The following is a 24,567-nucleotide window of genomic DNA, read 5'->3' as shown; positions in this document are numbered from 1 at the left end:
TTCACACTCTGGAGTAGTGTTCATCCTGAAAGTGCATTATTTGAAATTAAAAAGCAGATACTTTTCTGGATTGTGGTAAACTTGAAATTTTGCCACGTGAGATGTGATTTTTTTATATGTGTGTGTGTACACATACAATAATGCTTCTTGTGGCAATTTTTTTCAGAAGAGCTAGAAAACTGGTAGGAAACATGAACTTAAAGAATATCTTTTTTTGGAAAAAAAACAGAAATTTCTAAATTAGGGCAGCCCTTGGGAAGTAATTGGAAATAGGAATGCTCCCTTGCCTTTCCTTGGGACTTGCTTTTATCCGTCCAAAAGCATTTGTTTTGGTTTTGTTAACTAGTGATTGAAAAACTGTTTTGACATACCTATATGGAAGGAACAAAGAAAGAAATTATTGTTATTCAGGTTTTGTTGTTACTTTCTCTGTCTTGCCAGTCTGGTAACAACACACAACCGCAGTAGCTTTTGTCTTTACATGTTACAAGTGCAGGGTTTAAAAATCACCTGTTTGCATAGATATGCCTAAAATCTTGGCATCACTCCACTAAAACTAAATGCCTTTTCATTGCATGTTACAACTGGTGCTAATTGTATCAAGTCTGTTTAAGGGGGAAAAAAAAAAAAACTCTGTTTCTCATTAAGCAAAACTGGAAACGGCTTTCAGGATGTAATACTTCCAAAGTTAGCTCACAGCGATGTGGGAAAGGTTCTTCCTCGGGTATGAAGGTGAATTCTAAAGTCAGCGCTTCTTTACGCAGCCGGCAAGCGGTCCACCTCCACAGCAAACCTCAAACAGACAGAAGCTGTTGTGAATAAACGGTTGTCATCCTCTGCAGCGCTTTTAAACGCGTCTGATCGAAGTAAGTGTTTGTGTGTCTGCTGGTAGCAGGTGTACTGCTTACCTGTTATTTGGGGAGGAGACAGGAGGTGGAACAATACTCCTCTTCCTCCCTTGCTCTATAACTCACTTCATATTTTGATCTCAAACGCATTTCATGCAATTTGTTAATCCAGCTTGACTGTTCAGGGCTTTGACCCAGTTGATGTGATCTCTGTTAGAGGAGAAGAGTAACGGTAAAGATTGATGTTTGCTTTTTTTAATTTTTATTTCTGTAATTGTTTTACTAAAGTTGAATCTTGGTGAATGATGATTCACAAATCATTTCACATCATCTTTACGGGTTTGCATGCCTTAAATCACACCCTAAAATTTCAGCAAAATAAAAACAGTACAAAAATATAGTTTTCCTTGTTCTGTTAGACAGCTTCAGTCATTTGATTGCCTGTGGGAAGGAAAAAATCAACGTAGTTCTGACATCTTTCTGTTGTGCCAGTCCTGTACTCTATAGACACATACTTTCTTTTTAATTTTAGAAATCTTCCTTAACCAAATAGAGAAGGATGCATGAAAATCTCTTGGCACCTGTGGGACTTTTTTGCGTGGGAGGTGGTGGGTTTTGTTTTGACCCGGGGTTCTAGAATTATTATAGCCATAGCCTGCAGCTCTGAGATCATTTCCTAGCCCAATAAAGTAGTGTAAGCTTGATGCTGATACTCAAATTATGCATTTCTCAAACTGTTTGTGCACACTGCTGCTTGCAAGCATTCTGGGTTACTTACTGTGCCAATGACCATCAAGGAATAGAAATGGCCTGGAAGCCAGCTATTCCTTTGATTACTTATTTTATAAAGGCTTTCTGAGAGTGTCTGTACTCTTAGAGATCCTCTGCCAGTTTCTGTGGCTTCCAGTCTCTTTTTGAATTGCAGCTTTGGGGTGGATGAAGCTGCTGACTGCAGCCTGTCACGTTTAAAAGGTGCACCACCCAAGTCTTAACAGGGATGTAGAGGATGGGGTAGATCTCTGGTTTTCCCACTCCAGTAAATGTTGTATGTGCAAGTCTCCTCTCTGCCTCTGTCCTGATACGTGTAGACTACTAATAGAGAGTAAATGGGCAGCAGACCTTACAGAATGTTCCATTAAGGTCATTCTGTAAAACTTGGCAATCTCCATGTGTGTCTGAGCACATACCGGCTTGTTTTAGCTTGAGATTTCCTTGTGGGGGATCTTCCCAGTGTTCCGTAGGAGCTTGCCTGTATGCCAAATATTATATTTTTTTCCGAAAATGACAAAAAGCAAGAGCTGTTAATTACGAAAGCAAGTTCAGCTAGGTCTGTGCTGCAGTGTTCTGTCAGTCTACAACCTTTGATCACATGGGCTGTGCTAGAAAAATCCCTGACATGGACATGATTTTGCTGGTTCACGTTGGAAGGTGATGCAGCAGAAAAACTTGTCCTCGTACACTGTCTGCCTGGTGGGGGAATCAGTGAATATATCTATACTGGCAGAGCTGCAGGGGCTCTGAGTCACTGGAGGCTGCTTGTGATTTAAAATGATATTTATATATAATGTGTCTGCAGGGTTCAGCTCTGGGTATGAGTCAGAAACAGGGCTGTAAAGTAGAAATTAAGCCGCTAACAAAGGAAGTCACTAATTATCAACTAATTGGTATTGCTTTCAAAGTTACTGTCATACCTTGAAATCCTTTGTGAATCCTTGTTTGCTTTGGAGGAAAAAATTCTCAGGTGGCCTGAAGTACCAGAAATTTGAACAGGACTCCAACGATAGAGAGATCGACTAACTGACTACTTTAGATCGCCACAGCAAATCAGAGCCGTTCTCTGCTCTTGATCTGGCACTCGGGAAGAAATGGCTGTTTGTAAATGATGGCTAAATTTGAAGGACAGAAAATGCAGTCGCAGAATTAACCAGTTTGCTGCTGCCGTGTGTTTGTGCCTGGGAAGGTGGAGGAGCAGAATGCGGAATTGAGAGGAAGACGCTTGTCTCTGGATCAGTGGAGTATTTAATCAGCTGTGTTCTTTGTTAATTCTGAGCCAAGCGCTTTGTTTCTTGCTCTCACTCATACAAATGCGAGCAATGGCCTTTTTTAATTATTTATTTTAAAAGGCATACAAGGATGGCCTTGGCGGGTCAAACAAGAGGTCTGTTGAGACTGGCATCCTGCTGCTATGATCAGTAACATACAGGAATATACGAAGTAATGCTTTACATAGAACAATTCTTCCCTGATCCAGCTTTCTTGCTTCTGAAGGATTCATGCTATAAAGTGACTTAATTACTCTTTTGTATCTTAGGGAAGTAGGGCTGGTGTTGGAGGGGACTTTGAGGCTTTTCATGTTCTTAATCCATGCGCTTTCACTTCCAGGTACCACAAAGAGAAGCGCCTCATTAAACAGACTGAATAACAAAGTTCCTCTGCATTCTCAGCAGTCAGCACTCAAAAGTTCACAGGTGGAACAGAAAGGTGCTAGAAACCAGTTTGTTTGGAGAATTGGGAGGCAGTAAATGGGATATTTGAAGTTGACTTTAAACCATTCTAAATGTTCTTACTCAGGCTTTCACCGCTGTGCGGGTAGTCTGTGCACTGTGGCATAAATTTTGTTATGCACATTGCAGTGCCAGATATTGGGTAACTGCATCTATAAACCAGCCTTATCCCTCCGAAAAGTGGAAGGGTGGGGGGAGAGCAGACAAATGGTAGCCAAACCGATTTCGCTCATGAGAAAACAGTGCTTCGTAATGACAGACCGGTGGTTTTAACTGATTTCTTGGCAAGAGCAAAGCATGGGAATGGCAGTTTAGAAAATCAGATGTAGAAATATCTTGTTAAAAATAACCTTCCTTACGCTTGGTCTCTAGGAGGAACAGAAAAGAAGAGGAGCACATCTTTGAATAGGATGAGTAGTAAACCCCAACCCTCTCCAGAACTAGAAAAAGTGAAAAAGGAAGAAAAACCAGGTGGTTGTTTCATCAAGCTGAATTTTTTTTTTAAAGCCATTCATAGTAAAGTTTGGATAGGCTTACTTTCGCTAGTTTCCTTGGTTCTTAAGTTTTTAGGACTTTTTAATGGCTTTTTAGTTAGCCAGTGCTAAAGATAAAATTGTAAGTGATAAAGATTAAATTTCTCCCTTTGGACAAAAAAGAAATCCTGTAAGAAGGACTTTGACTTTGTTAAATGGCACTGGAAGGAGATAGCAAAATGTGTTTCTGCTTGAGAGAGAGAGATGTATTTGAACGTTGGTAGGTTGAAATGTAAAATACAGTAAAAATGTCACTGATGTGTTCACTGCTTAGTTAAATCTTACCTTTGCTTTTTAAGCTCTCTTTCATCAGTTGTTTAAAAGCAACTTCTCTGTTCCTGCTGCTGGCCTAAACTTTGTGCATGCGAATGAAGGAGGAAGCCTGTTCTCCCTTCAGTCTCTTTCAGTCTGCGTGTTCCCCACTAGGTTACAAATAACCTCTCTCCTAGGAGCTCTTCCTAAAGCTGAAGACTAGCAACTTTTCTAACATGTTTTTCCCTTTGAGTTAACAAATCTGAAACTTTCCTTTTTAGCAGTTGTTGCCAACGCTGGAAATGATACTCTGCTTCAGAATCTTTCCTGTATGGGAGGGTGGTGGGTGCTGTCCCTGTGGACTTGTCTGTGCAAATGGTGCCTGATGATAACCATTGGCTTTGACTTGCAAGTTTTCTGCGTATTGTGTCAGAACAGCCTTCCCTGCAATCTAGAGAATATACCGCTGAAGAGCTGGGTCAAAAAACTTCTCAGATTTTGGCTGACTTCAGCATGCATCTCTGTCGTATGCATGCCAATCTTTGCACATTAAAACGATTAGCGAGCCAAGGACGAGAAGTCCAACATAAGGGATTGCAGTGTTTAACCCTTCTGTGCTATTAGTTTGGATTTCCCTCTCCATGACTTAACGTGTTTTTCCTCCAAAACTGTTGTGATTTGCAACAATGCTCACAATCTTCCTTTGCTTTGTACTGCTTGTCTTTTTCATGATACGATTTCATGTTGGATCCTCTTTTGATTTGTTCCCATCATTTAGCTCGTCGCTCCCAGCTCAGTCCTCTGGACAGTAGCGTAATCAGTCGCCTCCTCGCCCCCACACAGGCCTCCTTAGCTAGGAGTAAAAGTGCTGCTACGTTATCGGCTGATGGACAGGATCCCGCAGGTAACAGGAGGGCAGCAAAGCCTGAAAGTTCTACGCAGTTGCTCTTCAAGAACTTACGTGATAGTCACTAATTGTGCTACACTTAAGTATGAACCAGCCAGTTAATATACGGTTATGTATAATATTACTTATCTAGTATTTTCTTTGGTCAATAATAACCAATTTGTATGCAATGTTGCATGTTTACTTTACAAAACCAAAGAATAATACTGGCTTTTAAACTCCAGTGCCAGTTTACTTGCTCTGCAGAGAACCAGATGGTGGTATTCGTTTTGGGTTTTGTTCGTGTTTTTCTTTTTTTTTTTTTTTTTTTTTTTTTTTTTTAACTGGTGGAGGTCTGCATTTGGGTGTACCCTCAAATGAATTTCGAAGGAGGCTGAAAGGGATAAGTGCAAAGCCTAAATTTCCTTAGGGGAAGAAACTCTTGTAGGAACATGACAAAGGGGTATCTTAACGTAAGTATAGGGAGCCCTGAGCTGGCTTCGCTCAGGCTGGTTGTAGAAGTAGAGGCATAGTAGAAGGAGAAGATATTGTAGAAGAACCCTGGCTGGCTCAAGCAATTTTATAGTGGTTGAGACCGAGCTGATAGTCAATAGCCCACAGTGATAGCCCACAGTGTGGACTTTAGTACTAGCGCAGGAATCTCTGCATCGTGGACAAGCCCCAGCTGCATCCCGCAGGTCTTAGAATTGCTATGGGTCATAAGAATGCCCCAGTAAATGCATATCTGGAACCAATGTGGAGCCCTTTCTCCTCTCTTACTTCACAACTTGCATTCCAAGTTTTGCTTGTTTCCTCTTAAGTATGTTCTTCCATCTTTGTTTTTTATCTTATGCCACTTAACTCCGTCCTTGTTGGTAGTGGTGACATTTCTACACTGCTCCCCTTGTGTAATAATCAGTTTTCATTTTTTTGGTTTGTAGTCAACGGTCATATTTTTGCACACCTATCTATGTGCCACCTTTTTATTTTACCATGAATATTTCAGTTCATGTCATGTGGGGAAATACCATCTTTTTCACTGTAACTGACAGCATGTGACATTCACTATTGCTAAATTAAAGATGACTTTTACTTTTTTTGTCAGTTTACTTAAAGGTACTTTCTTCATTTCAGTAGAAATGTACCTGGGCTTTAGCACAAACTATGCACAAACAGAATGCAGTTCTCCTTGCACAAATGCTGTAAATATAAAAATAAAATGTATTTTCCATAAAGTTACAAAATTCACTGCTGGCATCTGTCACAATTATTCAGACTACAGAAAAATCCAATATCTAGTTTCAGAAGTAGATTTTTACATCTATGTGTGCTTATCCATCTATGATTATGTTAGTTAAAGAAGTAATTGGAAGATACAGTTTCTTTCAATATCTTGTGTGTGAAGAGATTGACGCTTCAGGTAGGAAAAGTATTTTAGTTTAACAGTTCACCTTTTTCTCTTGGTAGGTTTCTTTTACACCACCTATTTTGTTTTTTTTTTTTTTTTTTTTTGATGTGAATAAAGGGCACACATACATAGTACTAAAGGAGTCAGGGAAAGTAGAATGAAGTAATGTTGCACAAATGCTTATTTCACAAGAAAAGTTTAAAAAGCAGTGCTCGGATTCCTAATGTAATGCAGCTTTATAACTGCTATTTGAAAAGAAGGAAGATTTCCTCCTTGAGTGTGGGGAAATCATGCTTAAAATTTGACCCTGTCATGAAGAACTCATAAAGAAAGATGCTAAACCATTAAAACTGAAGTATTTGTGATTAGATGCAGCTTGACTAAAATTAAAGTAACACTGGTGTGTTGCAAATTCAGATGTTGTTTGGAAAAGCATTTTATTTTTTTCTACTCCAGACTGCTACTTTCAGAGCGGTTTTGTTCTTGGTGCCATTGCTTCCAAAGTACTAATCGTGTGGTGGTGGTGTCTGTCTGTGACCCATTGCAGTGTGCGCTGCTTGTGGTGTTCCTCTGTACGGTTTCTAACACACACAATCTTTCTTTCTCTCTTTCTCCCTCTTTTCTCCTGCTCTTATGCTGTGCACTTGGTTCTCGTTGTGTCTTGTCAAATTCCTAACTTTTATAGAATCTCACCTCTGTCCTCGTTCAGCTTCAGCCAGTTCCATCAGTTCCCCAGTTCCAGCTCCTAAAGTGCCCGTGCGCAGTCGTAGCATCGACAGATTGAAGTCCTCTGTATCTTCATCTGATGCAAGTTCACCAGATTCAACCCAGGTTTGTTGAAAATCCGCAGGAATTAGGTTTGTATTAATCTGGGGGTTTGGGATAGCTCGGGATGGGATCCTCTTTCAGCAGTTTGCTTGCTTATTGAAATGTTCAATAGTGTTTGCTTAAAAAACACAGTAGTGAAATCGAATTGTAATTGTATGATCTTTGATCTCTCTGGTATTTTAAAGGCATGCTGTTTGCTGCCTGTGATTCCCAAAGTTTAATTTAGGTAACATATTGGCTGGGTCTGTGTTTTGGAACATAAAGGAAATGTCAAGTACATCTTACTGAGAAGTTGTATGTTTGTTGTGGTAGCAGCTCCTCTGTCTGTAATGTATTCTAGAGAGTGAGCGTTATTTTATTTTTTTTTATGTATCATCTTAGAAATCAGAGACAGAAAAGCCATCCCCAGGTTCTGGGTTAAGACGCCCTCCCTCGCCATCTGTGTCTGCCCGTAGAAGATCCCCTTCTCCTGCTAATTTGGTGAAGCGTCCTCCATCACCTTCTGCAGTTAGGTATGCGTCCAGGTTGAATTTCTTCTTTTGTTCAGAAGAATCACGGAATCACGGAATCTTCAGAGTTGGAAGGGACCTCTAGAGATCATCTAGTCCAACTCCCCTGCTAGAGCAGGATTACCTAAAGCACATCCCTCAGGGCTGCATCCAGGCGGGTCTTGAAAATCTCCAGAGTAGGGGACTCCACAACCTCCCTGGGCAGCCTGTTCCAGTGCTCTGTCACCCTCACTGTAAAGAAGTTTTTCTGTGTATTTGAACGGAACTTCCTATGTTCTAGCTTGTGCCCGTTGCCCCTTGTCCTGTCACTGGGAACCATTGAAAAGAGCCTGGCTCTGTCCTCCTTAAACCCACCCTTTAGATACTTGTAAACATTAATCAGGTCCCCCCTCAACCTCAGAAAATGAAGGATCTTTCCTGCCTCAGACAGCTGCACTGTGAGCGTTTGGATGACCTATGCTATGCCATGTTTATACACACAAGGACTTCACTTTTGGTCCGATTTCATTTTTCCACAGTAGGGATGGCAGCTCTTACTTGAACCTTTGTCTCCTGCGCAGACAAAATTCACCCTGGTTTTCTGTACAATCTCTGCACTAAAACCAACAGGGAGCCTGCCAGCTTCTGAACAAGCTGATCTGCCTGTGTTAGTGTAGGAAGCTTCTTGGATTGGAATCACAGGGTTCATCCTTGATGTGGAGTAAATGGAGGTCTGGGCTAGCAGACCTGATTCGATGTTAGCCCACAAGTCCAGGTGTCCAGGGTATTTTGGAATCCTGTATTTGAGTTTTATGAGGAACGCACCAGTAGTTTGTGTGTGGATTTATTTTTAAAAGTGAGGCGCATAATGTAAACTAACCAAAGTAGACTGCTGTCCTCAGTTTCAGTGTTAGACCTGGAAAATACTCTTTATTTCAACAGACAGAAGACTCGCCCACCTTCGCCCAGCGTGTCAAAACAAAGGCCACCATCTCCTACTCCAGTCTCTAAACCTGCACCCATCCAACGTCCACCTCTAACACCAGGTGTTATAAATATTACCAAAAAGAAAACTGAAGCAGAGAGCAAACCAAAGGATAAGAGCACAGAAGGAACAGGACAAGAGCAAGGTGCCTCACCGGCCTCGGACAGGGATGTGGCAGCAGCTAGCACAAAGACCAAAGAAGGTGAGTATTTCTCCGTGACTGATGCACTCTTATTCTAGACATCTCCAGTGAGCACTAGGACTGGTGAAATAATTCGTTCCTGAGGATAGGATGCTTTAAGGTGAAAGCTGTTCATTGCTGATTATTTATACAATAATTTTACGTGGTATGACTTTTGGACATGGATTTTAGCACAGTAGTTGGTTTATTTGGCTTGGAGATTTGAGTCAGGAGCTTTCAATATTATTGCCTGTAGTATAATTTTAAGAAAAGCAGAAATCCTGTTTGCCTTTTGAACTGCAGCCACACTAGCTGAGGGACCTACTAGGCTTAGGTTTGCAGAGTCAATAGTTACACTATGCAAAGGTCTTTCCGTCCAGTTGGTAGTTCCTAAAACTGCATGGAGGAAGAAATCAGCTACTAGGGCATCACCAGGCTGAGAGCCAGTTTTCACAAAGCTAGGAGATGGCCTCAGTCTTGATTCCAGTGAATGTATAATCATTGCTGCCTCAGGAAGAGTGACAAATGATGTTGGTAGATTAAGGAGAGCAATATACTGAATAAGCGATCAGTCTTCTAGTCCTCTTCATCATGCCAAGTAAGCACAGCCTCTGTCCCTCTCACCGATAAAATGCCATCAGCCATCTCCAGAACAGAATGTGGGAGAGCCTTCTGATGAGGTCTGGCAGGCTCCTTTCTGTGGAGAAGGACTTAGGGGAGACTTAACTGGAAAAGGAGGGATCTCTGGAGTTTAAACTACAGCCAGTGGGCAGTGCTGGAGGTGAAAATCCTTCAGACACAAGGTAAGTGGGAACATATGCTTGCTGCACGTTACTGCATGTGTGGTTCCTGTTGTGCGTTCCTCAGCTGCTGCAGTTGCCTGTGATTCCTGAGACTTATGGGCACTACTCAATGTTGGATGTGAAACAGTGTTAGTGGAAGAACTCATTTATGGTACAGTTCTTTGAGCATATGTTCCTCTAGAAGGAAGCCTGGATGTCATAGTCAAATGTGGATGTTGGTATGAAGTTGCATATCCGTCTTCAGTGACACGTCATTCATCTCAGCAGTCAGAATGTCCATCTCTTGATGTGCTACATTACTGTGGTAAATGTCTTGCATGCCTCGGAGGGGGCATAATCAATTGTGATCAATGTCATTGGTTGGTTGAAACCTCCATAACAACGTGTCCCATTTCTGTATCTTCCAGTTGTGGAACAAGAACACCTGTCCTTGTTCCTTGGATGCCCCACCTGTCTCCTCTCCACACTGACTTCTGGAACTGTATTAACGCAGTTTACCTGTTTGCGTTTTATTTTCTGTTTAATCTCCAAGCTAGTCATCTTTGTAGTGATTCATACTGGGGCTGGGTGAAGCTCTTTTTCTTTGACACATGCAAGATAAGGAAATAGTGGGCTTGTTCTTCAACATAGAGATGATCTCATTTATCTCTTTCATTGTTTTTGGGTCACTGCAATATTGCTAAGTAAGGCAAAATCTTTGTTCTTAAAAGGAAAAAGTTGCTTGCAATGTTGATTTTACCCGTCTGTGTAGGCGGTTCACCCTGTGGGTTGGTGCAATACCATATTCCAGACAGCTTCTGAAGTCAGAGCACACCAATGAATGGCATGTGGCAAATCAGTCTCCAGGTCTTGTAGGTTCAACCTAATTTCAGCTCTGTGTGCTTGTATCATCACGCCATCTCTTCTCCTTCAAACTAAACTTGATTGACTGTTGCTGACAGACAGCAATCAAGTCTTGGTCTTGTTTTTTGTGTCTTCCTACTAAAATACACTGTTCTGCAGTAAAACGCTTTCTATTTTTCAGTGACTTGGAGCAGTTGTCATTTCTGGCAGCAGCCTTTCGCAGCTTCTCTGAGAGTTAAAAGGCTTGTTTCAACTTAAAGCATAAGAAGTGCTCCTTCATGAGCTCTCACCTTATGCGTGATGATAGGTAATAAACTATCATGGAGCCTCACTTTTTTGTATCTGGGTAGTGAAGGCTGTGGAATATGATTCCTAGATTAATTGTGAATAAATGGCTTGCCTTGAAATGTGTTGGAATCTTCCCTCCATCCAACTAACACTACAATACGAGCATGTTTGTGTTCTTGCTGTCAAACTGGAAAATAACAGTCCGGTAAGGAACTGACACCAGCTTCTCCTCGCATCTGTGTAATATTCTTCTCTGTCTTACGTAAAAAAGTTATAGATTAATGGGAGAAAAGGAGGAGGTTCAACTTCCACCTCTTCACAAGTTGCAGATCTGCATCCTTCCTACTTAGTTGGCAACCAGATATTGCTGAAGAAGCGCCTAAAGGCAGTCTGTATTCCCGACGGCCACAAGTATCTTAATCATGCCTCTTAAACCACAGGCTAGAATTAAGTGAGGCCAACAGATCAGTCCTCTAGATGCATTTTAGAATTGTTCTGAGGCATTTCTCTTGCCTGTTTCCCTCTTTCCCCTTCCATCACAAAAAGGTCCTTTGAGAAAAAGACAGTTCTTATCAGGAATGACAGTGGGAGTACAAGGAAAATGCAGCTGAGTATAAAACGCTGGAAGAATCTTAAGGCATGTTGGCAATCAATCATGTTGGGAAGTCCTGTGTCCTGCCCTGTGGAAGCAGTCTGTACAAGGGCTGCGTGGAGATGAAAGCGCTATTGAAGTAACCATACAGAAAACATCAGTAAAGCTTCAAAAGTGAAAATGCAATGGGAAGGTCCCCCATAGACTTGAGGTCTCCTACCCTCTCTTTTGGTTCTATGCCCTCTGTTCTTTCCATATCTGCAGTGCCCTGAATCATTATGACTAATTTTCTTTTGGTTTTGATGCCAGGTATTCATCATATTTCAAGCTATCATTATGATGCTATAACCCTAAAACCTATAATGTAAAAGCCTAAAACCTTTAGCCTCCTTGCTGAGGATTAAGTTGTCTTGTTTAGGTTCAACTGTAAGGGGGGGAAAAAGGTTAAACCTGACATTAAATGCCAACCAGTTTTAATATGACTGAAGTTCCAGTAGTGTTAAAATAGGACTGCTGCATTGGTTGCCGTGCAAGTGCATCATAGAAGGTGGCCTCTGCTGTAAAACAGGACTAGTCTAAACTGGCAAGACACTCAAGTGGTGGTGAAGAGAAGCATTTTGGTTTCTTCATGGTTGTATGCTGGCAACAGTAAATGAAACCTCCCGCCTTTTCTTTAAATTAAAAAAAAAAATTATTGCAGAATATAGGAAGAAAGGCACTTAGTATGTGCAAGTCTCAAGTAGCAGATCCTGCTGATGGTTCTTGTAACTGCAAAGGATCGATCTTTCCTGCTCAGAGCTGAGGAGGAGGAGGAGAACCCCTTGTGACTGAGTTCAAATTGGGAAGTGTCGTGGCTGATTCCTGTTTGTACCAACATGACTGCATTTTTGCCCAAATCAGAAGCAATGTGTGTCCTGGGGAGGTGCTGCTTTTTCAGCGCTGGCTAAAGCTAAATTTTAGAGAAGTCCGTGACTGCACTCCATGTGTTCAAATGCTTTTCCTAGGATTGCAAGAACAATTTTTATGCAGAAAACACTGCCATGATTCAGCTGCTATGGGTGCACTCTGTGTAATTATGCCCTACAGCTGCAGGTAGTGATTATGTGTCCATGGGGCTTAAGCAGCTTTTTGGGTATTAAAGTTCCTAATGATGGCATTGTGTTTTGAATGATTTGTCTTTAGGTCAGAAGTAAAATTACTGATGAAAGCCCGATGTCATTGTTCCTTAATATTACCTTGGCTCGAAGGCTTTATGAATGTTAAGCAAACGTACATGTGCTGAAATATTAAAAAGAAGAAAGGCAGGTCCTCACCTTACACTATGATGCTATTGCTCTACTGATGCCAAGAGCTCATTCTCTGAATATTCAGGTGATCAGTTCTTTAGCCACAGTCAAACAGTAATATTTCTAGAGAGTGGGAATAACTGGTAAAACTAATCAGTGTTCTTTCAATATATATTGAGAGCAGCTGGATGGCAAGAGTGCTTTTTCCCCTAATGTTAATTTATAATTTATATAAATAATAATAAATATATAATTTATAATATGTAATTTATAATACATGTGACCATAAACACCAGGCAGGCCATGAAGAAACCTAAACTGCAGGATCATACAAATATCTACTAACCTGGTGGTTGGAGCTGTTTTGGTCTCCATGAAAATTGGAAAATGATTAGTTGCTAAAATCTGTAGAAATATGCTATTGCTGAAGTCATTAGTATGTGCCTTTAGGGCCAGGTAACGGGGTGATTATTTGCACCCTAAGATACTCTGTAAGTATAAAGGCATGAATGTTAATGTTATGAAACAAGAGAAATAAAAAAAAATATTTCTTCTTTAGGGTCACGTGCGTTGAGTTTTATTAGAAGGAAGTTAAGTGTATTTCCTAAAGCAGTATTTTTTTCAGTTTTCTTTTAAGTGTTATAGAAAAAACAATGTATTTTTAGAAATATGTTTTTAAGTACTATGGTAATTGGAGAGTGTCTTTAACTGTATCGTCTGGCATACGGCTGGATGAGTGCAGCTGAAATGAGTTGCTGTTATTTTGGTGTCAGTGAGATACTGTAGCTCTGCATCTCTGTAGGAATGCCCTTTGGCTCTTGTGGGCCTTTAGGTACAGGGTGTACCTGCTGAGTGATGAGCACTGATGGAAAAGATAGCGGGTCAAAAGGAAAATCTCATCTCACAGTGATAATGTCTTTTTTATTTTAAGTCACTGGCGCTTTTTAACAGCCGTTTCTTTTAACCTTTGCAGAATCAGGTAGCAAAACAGTAGCAGGGACCACCACGGCTGAAGAAGCTGCTAAAATCTTGGCAGAGAAACGCCGTCTAGCTCGGGAGCAAAGAGAGCGTGAAGACCAAGAAAGAATTCAGAGACAAGAAGAGGAAAGGTAACAGTTCAGGAGAAGGAAGGGATGCTTTCAGTGGTGGGGTGTGGTTGGAATGGACACTTCAGCTGGATATGTTTCCTAAGCATTCACTGAAGATCCTGTAGATCTTAATGGAGTTCCTGAAGCAGAGAGACAGGCACTAGCACCGTTGGAGATGGGACAGGTTGCTGTGTATATTATTAACCAGCATCTCAGTATATACGTAATGCAGTGCGAATTGCTGCTTCTTTTTCCTTCTGGTCACCACTGGTGCTTCTATTTCAAAATTAGAATGTGCTTTTTACACCACTTGTATTTGTTTTGTGGTCTTGACATAGTCAACCTCTCTATTAAACTTTCCTTTGATAAACTCAGGCCATGGATTGATGGTACGTTAAATCTCACATCAGTGATCCTAAATCTGGATCAGAAATGTTGCAGCCAAGTAATTCAAAGTGATAACTCAGTGTACGTTTGGTTCACCGCGTAGAAGCTCTTAAAAGTAAATTATTAATTTTGTGCAGACTAACTTTATTCCAGATCAGGGAATGCCTGCCTGGTCTTCTCCGAACATTACAGAATTGTCTGTTTTCCACTCCTGGGTATAAAGGTGTCATAAACCTGCAAGTTGTCTGCTGCAGAGGTTTTATCAGAAATAGAATGTCATCGGATCTGTTGTGTATCTCTGCATGATTTGACTGTACACCTCCAGTATATGTGGAATTTGGACTATAGAAGAAACAGTCTTTTAGAAAATCCAACTAAATTTATATTTGACAGTGACTGAAAGCTTCATTCCCGTTGTAGGTGCAGGTAGCCTTTATTAAATAGCTGTCACTTAATCAGTTCTCAGTCAAACATTCCGTTATTGGAGCAACCTGCCTTGGCCTTGACTTAATCAGCAAAGAACATTATGTACTTGTAGGTAGTTTCTTCCAAGTTACTCTGCTTTTTTCTTTGACGTGTCTGGATGGTGGCATTTGTAAATCCACACCAGAAATTATCTTTACACAGTTATTCTGTGACTGGATAACTTAGAACTTTCTTGCTTTCCTAGTCGGTCTCATGTGCATGCACACTTTTAAAGAAATGGATATCCAGTTGGTAATCTGTATCTTGGAAACACTAGAATCAGAGAAGAAGAAATGGCCAAGAGAGCAATTGAGGAAAAAGCACGGCGGGAGGAGGAGCTGCGCAAACAGGAGGAAGAGAAGAGACTGGCTTATGAAGAACAGCAAAGACAAGCTGAAGAGGAGAGGATCCGCCGAGAACAGGAAGAGCAGGAAAAACTTGCAGAGCTCCAGCACCAGGTCTGCTTTTCTGTAGGCTCAGCTGTGTTCCTCATACAAGCTGCTGACGTGTTTTCGAGGGGGTGACCTTGATTTTCTTTCACAGAATGTTTTTGACAAATGTGTCAGGAATTATGTAAAGCAGAGTTCATCCTGTCTGAGATGGATTTGAGAATGTCTTGAAGTCCTTTCCTTGCCCTAGTCTATGTGATTTACTTTTTTTTTTTTTTTTCAAACATCTGATAAATTCAAGTGTGGGGCAGAGGCAGAATTTTCTTTAGCCATCTGGGAGGCTGTTTTGCATATGTAAAATACTTGTACTGAGCCCACTTTCCCAGCTTACTGCCACAGATTATAAGGAGGTGGTTTGTCTGGAAAGTCAGCTTGCTCCGATTCCTTTCAAAGAAAGATTGGTAGTGTTTCCAAGTCTGCTTTTCCGGTTGCTAAAGAGTCTTCCACAGCTAATATCTGTGTGCCTTTACAAAGGCAGCCTTGTAACTGAAGGGAGATGTTTTGCAGAAAGTTAACTTACTTTGAATTAAATTAATTTTGAAAATTAAAGCAGTTTTACAATGAACTTCTTTGTATTTTGAAGAGCTGTATCTTGTGGATAGCATTGACGTGTGTCTGAACGTTTCTTTAAAAGCCTGTTTAAGTTAATAACAATTATTCAGAGCGTTACCTAGGCTTCTGTCTTCTTTCCAGTCATACCGGAAAAGATTTTCCAGTGTAGAAGGAATGGAAGATGGTCAGCACCAAGTGTCCTTGTAGTAATACCTGACTGTCAAGATTTCAAAGTTAACCTTGCCACATTTAGAGTTTAATTGCTGTCTTGTTACTTTAGAAATTATCCTTCCTTCCTAGACAAGTCTTCAACCTGAAGTGTAGTTAGAACCCTGAGTAGCTCAACAACGTCCAGAACATTTCCATAATCACAGTGTAGCCGTGCACACCGTTTTTCTTTTCAGATCATCTTCTGAATGTCATATTAATATCTATTTCATGCCAGCAGTTGGGTATTTGGCATTTAGCTGCAACGTATGGTAATATTAAATAGTGATTGTCTGATCTTCCTGTCTGTGTTGAACCAGAATCCCTGTAACAGCTCTGCTTTTGGCTCTTGGGAACGAGTTATGCACTGGGTGCTCTCTGCTTTTTGTTTTATTTTTAGAGAGAAGAAGCTGAAGCAAAAGCTCAAGAAGAGGCTGAAAGACAGCGGCTGGAAAGAGAGAGAATTATGCAGCAAAATATGCAGGAAAGGCTGGAAAGAAAAAAGGTACGCTGTTTTGAAAGCAGAGAAGTTACTCAGCCTAAAATAGCGGCTGAGGTGTTAAACTGAACAGGCAAACAGTCTCAGATGTATTTAAATAGTAGCGTGTTCTTTAAAAGAAGCGTGTGAGCTTTAAAAACTCTGGAAAAAGTAGTAAATTTATGAAATAGGAAAATATATGATTGATGAAAATGTAAACCAGAACGCTGAACTGTAAAGCTCTCTATGTTATTGCAAATATCTTCCCTGTTTTAACAGAGAATTGAAGAAATAATGAAAAGAACACGAAAATCGGATCAAAGCGAATCCAAGGTACTTGTTTGGATCTGTGTAATGACAGAATAGGCCCTTCCCGGAGAAGGCTTTGCCTTGTATCCTGTCTTCCTCTGCTGTCCTCACGCAAACTGGCTTCCACGTGAAGTGCAGAGTTCTGGTGCAGCAGAATGACATTCAGTAGCTTCCCGTTGCACCCATCCTTCTGCTTTGCTTGTTCTCGCCAAAAGTCTTCGCTGTGTTTTTGTTCAAGGCATATAGAAACAATGGGATCTGGTGTTACTGTGCGCAGATTGGTTAAAAAAGCACTGCTTGGCAATGGATTATTTTTTGTTTTATATATAGCTAGGCATTCTGCTGGGGCTGTTTTTCCCCAGAAAACTTAACTTCCTGGCTTTTTCTGTTTGCTTAAAGCAAATCTTGCATGCCCCTTGGATTGCTACAGTAAACTGGATGTATTTTTGTTAATGTAGTGACCTAAGGCTTGCGGTAAACTATGTTGAGGAGTAGTTGTTGTCCTCTGAACATTCAAAGACTCAAGTCCTCACGTAGCTGAAAATCAACAAATATTTGGCACACACCTTGGAGAAATGAGGGGAAGAAACTTGGGAATAGTCCATGGGCAGGAGATGGAAGTGGGTCCCATGCGTTCCTGGGTGACCTGATTGTCTCTTAGCCACTGGGCTGGTGTGGCCTTACGGCGGGGCATGGAATAGTCCTGCGTGGGAGCTGGGATTGAACATTTGTGGAACGCTTTATGGTAGTGAGCTGCTCTGAATAACACTCTGGCAATTCAGTTGCAGGGTGAAGGGAAGTCTGCCTCTGAGGCTATGGAGGGAGAGGATATTGAAGAGGAGGAGGAAGAGCTGGGTCTTGAGAAGACTGATCAACCAGGTAAGGAAACTTGATGACTCAGGTCTAAGTGGCATCAGTGTCTCAGTGACGTTTGGGCATTGTTTAAGATGTCAGTCACTTAATTACATTGCCATGGTCTGAGATGCAAGTCCCAGGAATGCCAGGGAGGGTCTCTGCCTGAACGGAGAGTGTATCGCTGCCTGCTCCATCCTGCAGGACACAGTCAAAAGGATTAAGTGCAAAAGTTATTTGAGAGTAAAATGCAGGCAGCATGCTTTCATTTTACAAGTGTATTTTTGAAGATGGAAAACTAATTTCATGTTGTTATAGGCAGCTTGTCTGTAAAGAAATCAATCTATTGAAGCCAAGTGCTTCGAGTTTTGGCCAGGAAAGGTCAGCTAGGCAGCTGTATTTTATTCATTTAGAACGAATAAAATGAATCTGTTACTGAAGCTCTTTTTTTTCGCCCCTCCTTTCTTTTTTTTCCTTTCTTCCCCGCCCTGCCCCAGGAAAGCTAAATGGCGTTGAGTTACCCCAGGAAGTCAAGGGGGAGGCAGAGGGTTGTTTAGAGACTGCGCGTGACTTGATCTCCGCGAACTCTGAGGAACACGATGTGGCAGAGTTGAAGGCCAGTGAAGTATTTATGAATGGGGGCGATTTGAAAAGTGATGACGGGTCTCTGCTCGTTACTGAATTAAAAGATTCCAGGTGAGTCTGTGTAGGTGGCTGTTTTACTGTCAGAGCAGTTACCTGTCACATGAGAAGTCCCTCTCTCTTTGAATTAAATCCAGTGCTGTATGTGGCGTTGCATCCAATCTTGCACCCCGCGAGCTTTGTGGCGTTTCTCTGGCTCGCTCCAGGCGTGTGGCGTGTGCATGCTGTCCGTTTACTGCTTCACGCAGAGGCAGTTAGTTCAGGATAATTGTTTGTTTAGATGGCACCATGTTAACGGTACTGGCTTTGCTAAGAAGTGAGGCATGTGGCCAGGAACGTGGCAGTGTTACTCCTAAAGAAACAGCATTGGCTTGAAATCTTTCCCCTTGAAACGTGTAGCAGTTCTTTTCGTTAACAAAACATTAAACAAGAGGGAGGGCAACAACACTGAAAAGGAAGAATAACCTACAGAAAGCTCCAGAACAGTTTCAGTTGCGCTGAGACACCAGATACAACACAAAAACCTCCCCTAATGGGAATTTTTTTTAGTATTTCAAATTTTATCTTTTTGAGCATAAAGCATTTCCATCTACTGCTGGAAAATCTGTCCTCTGATGCTTGTTCCTTTTGCTCGTCTAAATGATAATGATTTAGAAATGACATTGTGAACTCTTTTTTTTCTTTTTTTTTTTTTTCCCCCAAATGATGATAAATTCATTTTATTCCTCCAGTGATGGAATATAAAGAGTTTTTCATGATTTTTCTTAAGAATGAATGAAAATTGATCACGTGGATTTGGGTTTAGATTTTGAATCTGTTTTGAGTATTGCCAGTCTTGTGAGGTTCAGATTTGTGTTTTAAAAGTCTTAACTGGAGAAAAAAGGCAAAATACATACTACTAAAATAGGGTTTTAATGGTGCAGGGCTTTAAACTTGTTGCTTTCTTATATCAAATTTTCTTACCTGAGAGCTATTAAAAAGTATAGTAAAAAGTGAGTGTATGTTGGTGAGTTGTCCTTCCCCATTGGAGAGGAGATCGCACATGGCAGCTGGAGGAGCTTGTCTGGGAATGCCCTTCAGGATATTCAGTGCTTTGCAAAGTATGCAGACTGCTAATTGGCTCTCCTGTAATGAATCTAAAGGTTAAACATCCAGAAATTCTAATACAAGTATCCATTCTTTTTGTTCTAGCCATCCTGCAAAAGAAATGGTTATCGGTGACTCAGTGAAGTTGGGTGTTAACGAAGCTGATCGTACAATTGGACTTACGCAGAATCTTAATGGAAAATCTGGTTCGTGGACTTTTGAGGAGTTTATTGACGTTGGAGTACATTCCAAGTCAACCAAACTGACCTCGGACAGCATCTCTGCTGGTAACTGTAATCAAAACTTGAATGATGCTGCTACAATACCTTCTAGTCCCAAATTGGCTTTTGAGGAAGATGGTGCAGTGAATTCATTGACCAAACCTATAGATGCTTCATCAGGTAATCCAAGCTGATTTCCCTATCTATCTCTTCCTCTGGCTAGCTAATTAACTTCCTTGCATTTTACTCTCCTTGCCTTAAGTTCAGCTTCTTTTTTTCAAGGCACTTTTTCCTATGTGTAGACCGGAGGGAAAGCTCTTTAGTGGTTGTAACTTGCGTTCTGTCAAATGGAGTCACCAGCTGAGGCCTCTTGAGGGACTTGCTCTTGACATTAGCTATGGCTCGACATTAAGGCTCTTCCAAAGACACAGCTGGGCCCCTGGGAAGCTCCTGTATCTCCTACCAGCACTCAAGCCCATCTGTTGTATTTTTAGGTTTCTTCTAACGTGTCTTAAATGGCACTTGTTACTTTTGAAGATACTAACGGTTTAAAAGGTGTCTGATGTAACTCTACAGACAAGACCTTTCCGCTCCTAGGCATGTTCTGTAACTTTTTGATGACGGCCTGCATGGTCTTACAAGGTCTCTTCAGGCTCTGGCAACGTATTAGCTGTCCGCTCCACTTACTATAGAACAGCCTTTCACTTCACTGAGAGGGGTAACACCAACCTTAAATTCCACAGATGGTTATGTTACATTTTGGGAGGAGTAATAAGGCTGCACACGCAATATTCTGACTATTCTGAAAGAAGCAGGGCTGCGTGTGAAGCCACACGTACTTGAGAAGCCAGATGCTGATGCAGTACAGCATTGTGTGTCAGAGAGGCTTCAGTAAGCTAGTTTACGTAAAAGTAAACTTCTCTGGTGTTGGAGCTGAACCCCAAATGGACGTACTCACAGCAGGAGATCTCCTTCCGTGAGATAAATGACTGCGTGAACAGTTGAAACAAATGGTGGTGGAAAAAACAGGACTTGCTATCCACATTTTCTTTAAGTGATGTGTAGCACTTTTTTTGATTAAAGTGTAGCACTTTTCTAGACTGAACTGTTTCCTGAGTCTCCTCTGTCACTTGGCGTCTTGTGAATTTTAGTCCCATGGAGGGAGCCTTATTGAGACATTCCGTGAGGCCACGACTACGTGAGCCGTGGGAAATGGGACGTGATGCTGCTGATCGCATTTTGTTCTGATCAAAAGCATTAACTTTTTAGTGAAGAAAGTGTTGCCTTTTAATTCTGAACTTGAAAACATGGTTTAAGAATTATCTGCATAAGTTTGAAAAACTAATATTCATAGGTATAAAAAAAAAAGGCTACTGTGCCAATTTTGGACCGTAAGTAACCAAGTGGTTCTGTGCTCGCTTGCTGGATGTAGACTCTGACAGTGATGATAGGCGTATGTGGAATACACACGGTTATGATGGTTAAATGTTTTCTTCTCTTTGCTCTTTGGACAGAACTGTGAACACTAGAGACCTGGAAATAATCTGATTGCACTTCAGTAATCCAGTTTTATCAAGTACCGAAGGCCTTGTTTTGAAAAGCTGCTTGTTTACCTTTACCCATCTTCAACTTTGCAAAAAAACCAGAACAACACCGGGGGAGGGATGACAAACTTCTAGATTTGCACCTTGAAACATTTCAGGGAAACTATTGTGCTGATATTCCTTTTCCGTTCGTTTAGCTGACTGTTAGATGAGATTTCCTTGTTCAAATATCATTTCCCTTTTACAGACTTTACAGTAACCTGTTTGAGTCTTTTCTTTTCCTATGAATATCATGTACAGCAGCGTGCCACTGGAGGCTCCCCAGTTAGCTACTGGCCAGGTTTTGCGTATTCCTAGAAATGGCACTTGATGAAATAAGACTCATTTGGGGTGTGTTAAAGCTGAACTCCCTTTGGAATGTTCTAGAACAGCGCTGTTACTTGTTGGTTCATGTGCTATTTAAAAAGGCACAATTAAATATCTTCAATTTCGAATGGAGAAGAAAAATTCCTTATTTTCTACCCTGAAAATATTGGCAGTTTCAAAATGCAGTACTGTACCGTCGCTAATATGTTTTACTCTACTGGCAAACATCAAAACATTTTATAGCATATGCACTAAGATATTACTGAAATGTTGAGTACCTAGATACGTCTGTCATAGTGCGGTTTAACATGTCATGCTTTTAAAAATGTTTTCCTTTTGAATTACTTATTTATCTACACTCATGGAAGTATTATTTTATTGTGTACATAACAGTATTAGACCACTGAAGTCAATGTTTTGTTCATGTTAATTATTCTAAGTGTTCCTGTTGTAGCTTTATAACAGTGGCTGCAAGCTGCATATATATATATTTCCCTTCCCCTAAAGCCTGCGTTAAGTAATCTATTTAACCTAAACTTGCCTGCTTTTTACAGCATGAAGAGATTAACTAAGCATCTTCTGCAAATTGCTACTAAAAGTAATAATGCAGTCTTGTTCTTAAGTCTCCTGTAACAGATATACCGGATAAGTGAGCACCGTAAAGAGTAGCTGTCCCCAATCCTCCTGTAAACCGTTGGCTGACACTTCCATTCAAACGGATCATCCGAAGGGCAGCTGACTTTTCAGTGGTTAAATGCAACTGGTTTTGCTGGAACTAAACCTGCTCTGTCCTCAACGTCATGGTTACAATAGGAAACCCTCAGCCTTCTTCCTCTCACGGTTTGCTATTCAGAATACGGTAGAACTGTTTTAGACTTTAGAGCAGTGCCTTAGGTAAAAGGAAAAATGTATTTTTGTATGATAGCTGGTTCATTCTGGCAGAGACAATCATTCTAACGGAAAAGATGCCGATATTTTTTTTCTGTGCTGATACTATTTGTTGAATGATCTGTTACAGCTCTGTGTAAATATGTGCACACTGTTAAATAAACTTTGCAGTTGAACAATGCTTTAGTTCTGTAATGCTAACCATTGCCTTAGTAGGAGTCTCCAGCCCCTTGCCACGCTGACCTGCGCTCTGGTACCGCGCTAGCTACACCACACCGTGCACTCCCAAAACTGGTAGCCTCTTTGGCAGTTGCATTTGTGCGGTTGGGAAGTATTTGTACTAATGCCTTCACATCGGGCTGTGTTTGTACATGCTGATGACGTGTTTGTAACTTGGATTCTTTAACGTGCTTTTTGCTGCAAGCCTTTGCCTTTTCCTTGTAGCCCTGGCAGCTTTACGTTCTAAGGGTGAGTCTGGCAGTGTTCCGTGGCCACAGCAGAGCAGTGACCATCAAGGACACAGCGAGATGGTGCCTTTTGTTTTTCTTGCGAGGGTTCTTTGTGTCTGGTGGGTGCTCGGGAATGAAAGGGAATGACTGGAGCAGCATCCAGTTGATAAATGTATGGTATCGACCACCCTGAAACCAGCATTCAGGTTGGGGAAGGGTAGTGGTAGAGCAGTGTATGGCCAGTGGCTGTACACGCATTCTCTAAAGGGCTTTTTCACACAGGCTGTTCTTGGCAGATGGTCTGGTGTCAGTAATATATTTAAAAAAATTATTTTACAGAAATTGTTGCTTTGGTCCTCAGATATCTAAGGGCGCTGTAGCAGAACAGGTGACTCTGCTTTGCCAGTATCAGTGTATCAGATCGATTGCAGTAGCTCAGCCCTAAGAGGTGTCAGTCGTGTAAGATGGCAAAATGAAAACACAATTTTCCAGACCGCAGGACTCCAAGCAGGCACTAGTTTCATTTTTATTAAATCATAAACCATACACTGTCGTGATAGGAGAGCTATCGTTGTCTGAGCTATTTTTAAGGCACTTCTAAATGCATGTGCATTTTGGTGTAGTTGAAAGATTTACTTCTTGTTAATGGATTAATAATTGTATATAGACAACCTCATTTAAACAATGATGTAAAAAAAGCTGATGAGCAAAACTTTCGGGCAAACCATGCGGAAGTCAAGATTAAAACAAGGTTATGGAAACATAACTAAAGCTAAATTGTACTGCCAAAACATTGTTATATGTAAGATAAAGCCATTCCATACACTTGCTGCAAAATTTGGTGTGGTAGGGTAAGCGAAGGTATTTATTACTGTGCTGCTGTTACTGGTGTGATGTATGTGATGTACCTGTACTTGTAAAAGCGTAATAATGGATCTTTCTGATCCCAGGTGCAATCTTTCATCTCTATTTCTGAGGTGTGCATGCCTTGTCAAACCTATTTCATCTAAGTGCCGAGCTTAAATGTATACCAGACAAATTAAAACTAGCTTTGTTTTAGTTTAAGCCACACACAGGTTATGTAGTATGTGGATCTCTAATACTAAATCTAATGGCATTTCAAGCCTTTACACTAAGGGTTACTTGGAAGCAAAGTTAAATTTTTGCAAGGCTACATGCTTTTGTACTGCAGGAGCTTCAAAAGTCAAACCCAGTATGCTGAGGCTACTTTAGTTTTTATACTAAAATGGAAAAAAGTTAAAATTCTTAACATGCAAAAAACCTGCTTCTTTACCAGGATTGTTTTGGAAAGCAGGGCTCTAAAATCCATTTTACAGCAGTTGCTGTCTGCTCCTTACAGTCGTTTGGGACACTCAGCACAGTAAATTTTTCCATTATGGCAAACAAAGCGCTTGTTGGCCAGACCACGGGCACACTTTGTGCATTTGAAACAATAATCGTGCCAGGATTCATCTTCGTAGTTAACCACACTGGTTCCTCTTCCAAATCCTGCTAGGAGAGAAAACAATTATAGGACGGCGATAGTAGCTTTTCCCTTGGCTGGGTTTGCCCATCCTGCCTCCTGTGCTTCTGTAGGCTTGCAGGCCTTACTTGTGTGCCTAAAATACTAGCCAAAATGGCAACTGAACCATGTTGTTTGCCACTGGGTGTTACTGCTCTTAGAGAAACGGGCAGCTTAGCATAAAGCTTGCATGGCTTGTCTCTGCAATGAGCTTTTTCCCTTGGGTCCTTTCTCTAGGGAACGGTCAAGCTGAAGGAAAAAAAAAAAAAATCAAGGTGGAACCAAGGCCAGGTTGGCCTAAACGCCCTGCCTCGTTGTTACGGGCTCAGTCCATGCT

General features: G+C 41.1%; 2 protein-coding genes across 5 annotated transcripts in view; one reads left to right on the top strand and one right to left on the bottom strand.

Annotated features, from left to right (window-relative positions):
• The window catches only part of MAP7D3 (MAP7 domain containing 3), a 45,031-nt gene extending 24,465 nt beyond the window's left edge, over positions 1–20,566 (top strand). Inside the window, exons 7-20 of the mRNA XM_054214103.1 lie at positions 765–866; positions 3,231–3,329; positions 3,725–3,823; positions 4,916–5,041; positions 7,117–7,262; positions 7,641–7,771; positions 8,690–8,934; positions 13,699–13,834; positions 14,943–15,123; positions 16,274–16,378; positions 16,631–16,684; positions 17,443–17,539; positions 18,010–18,208; positions 19,346–20,566. Of these exons, the coding sequence (XP_054070078.1) occupies positions 765–866; positions 3,231–3,329; positions 3,725–3,823; positions 4,916–5,041; positions 7,117–7,262; positions 7,641–7,771; positions 8,690–8,934; positions 13,699–13,834; positions 14,943–15,123; positions 16,274–16,378; positions 16,631–16,684; positions 17,443–17,539; positions 18,010–18,208; positions 19,346–19,655 (2,030 nt within the window). The 3' untranslated portion in view covers positions 19,656–20,566. The remainder of the gene's footprint in view (positions 1–764; positions 867–3,230; positions 3,330–3,724; positions 3,824–4,915; positions 5,042–7,116; positions 7,263–7,640; positions 7,772–8,689; positions 8,935–13,698; positions 13,835–14,942; positions 15,124–16,273; positions 16,379–16,630; positions 16,685–17,442; positions 17,540–18,009; positions 18,209–19,345) is intronic.
• A 2,644-nt stretch (positions 20,567–23,210) lies between these two features.
• The window catches only part of FHL1 (four and a half LIM domains 1), a 33,789-nt gene continuing 32,432 nt past the window's right edge, over positions 23,211–24,567 (bottom strand). For 3 of the 4 annotated variants that reach the window (XM_054214107.1, XM_054214108.1, XM_054214105.1), the window contains exon 6: positions 23,211–24,220. In XM_054214107.1, the coding sequence (XP_054070082.1) occupies positions 24,063–24,220 (158 nt within the window). In that variant the 3' untranslated portion in view covers positions 23,211–24,062. The remainder of the gene's footprint in view (positions 24,221–24,567) is intronic. The other variant, XM_054214106.1, reaches the window with a different exon arrangement.

This window comes from Rissa tridactyla, chromosome 9 (genome assembly GCF_028500815.1).
Source record: "Rissa tridactyla isolate bRisTri1 chromosome 9, bRisTri1.patW.cur.20221130, whole genome shotgun sequence".
NCBI lineage: Eukaryota > Metazoa > Chordata > Aves > Charadriiformes > Laridae > Rissa > Rissa tridactyla.
The sequence above is the reverse complement of the archived record's forward strand: the minus strand, read 5'-3'. Positions and strand labels throughout refer to the sequence as shown.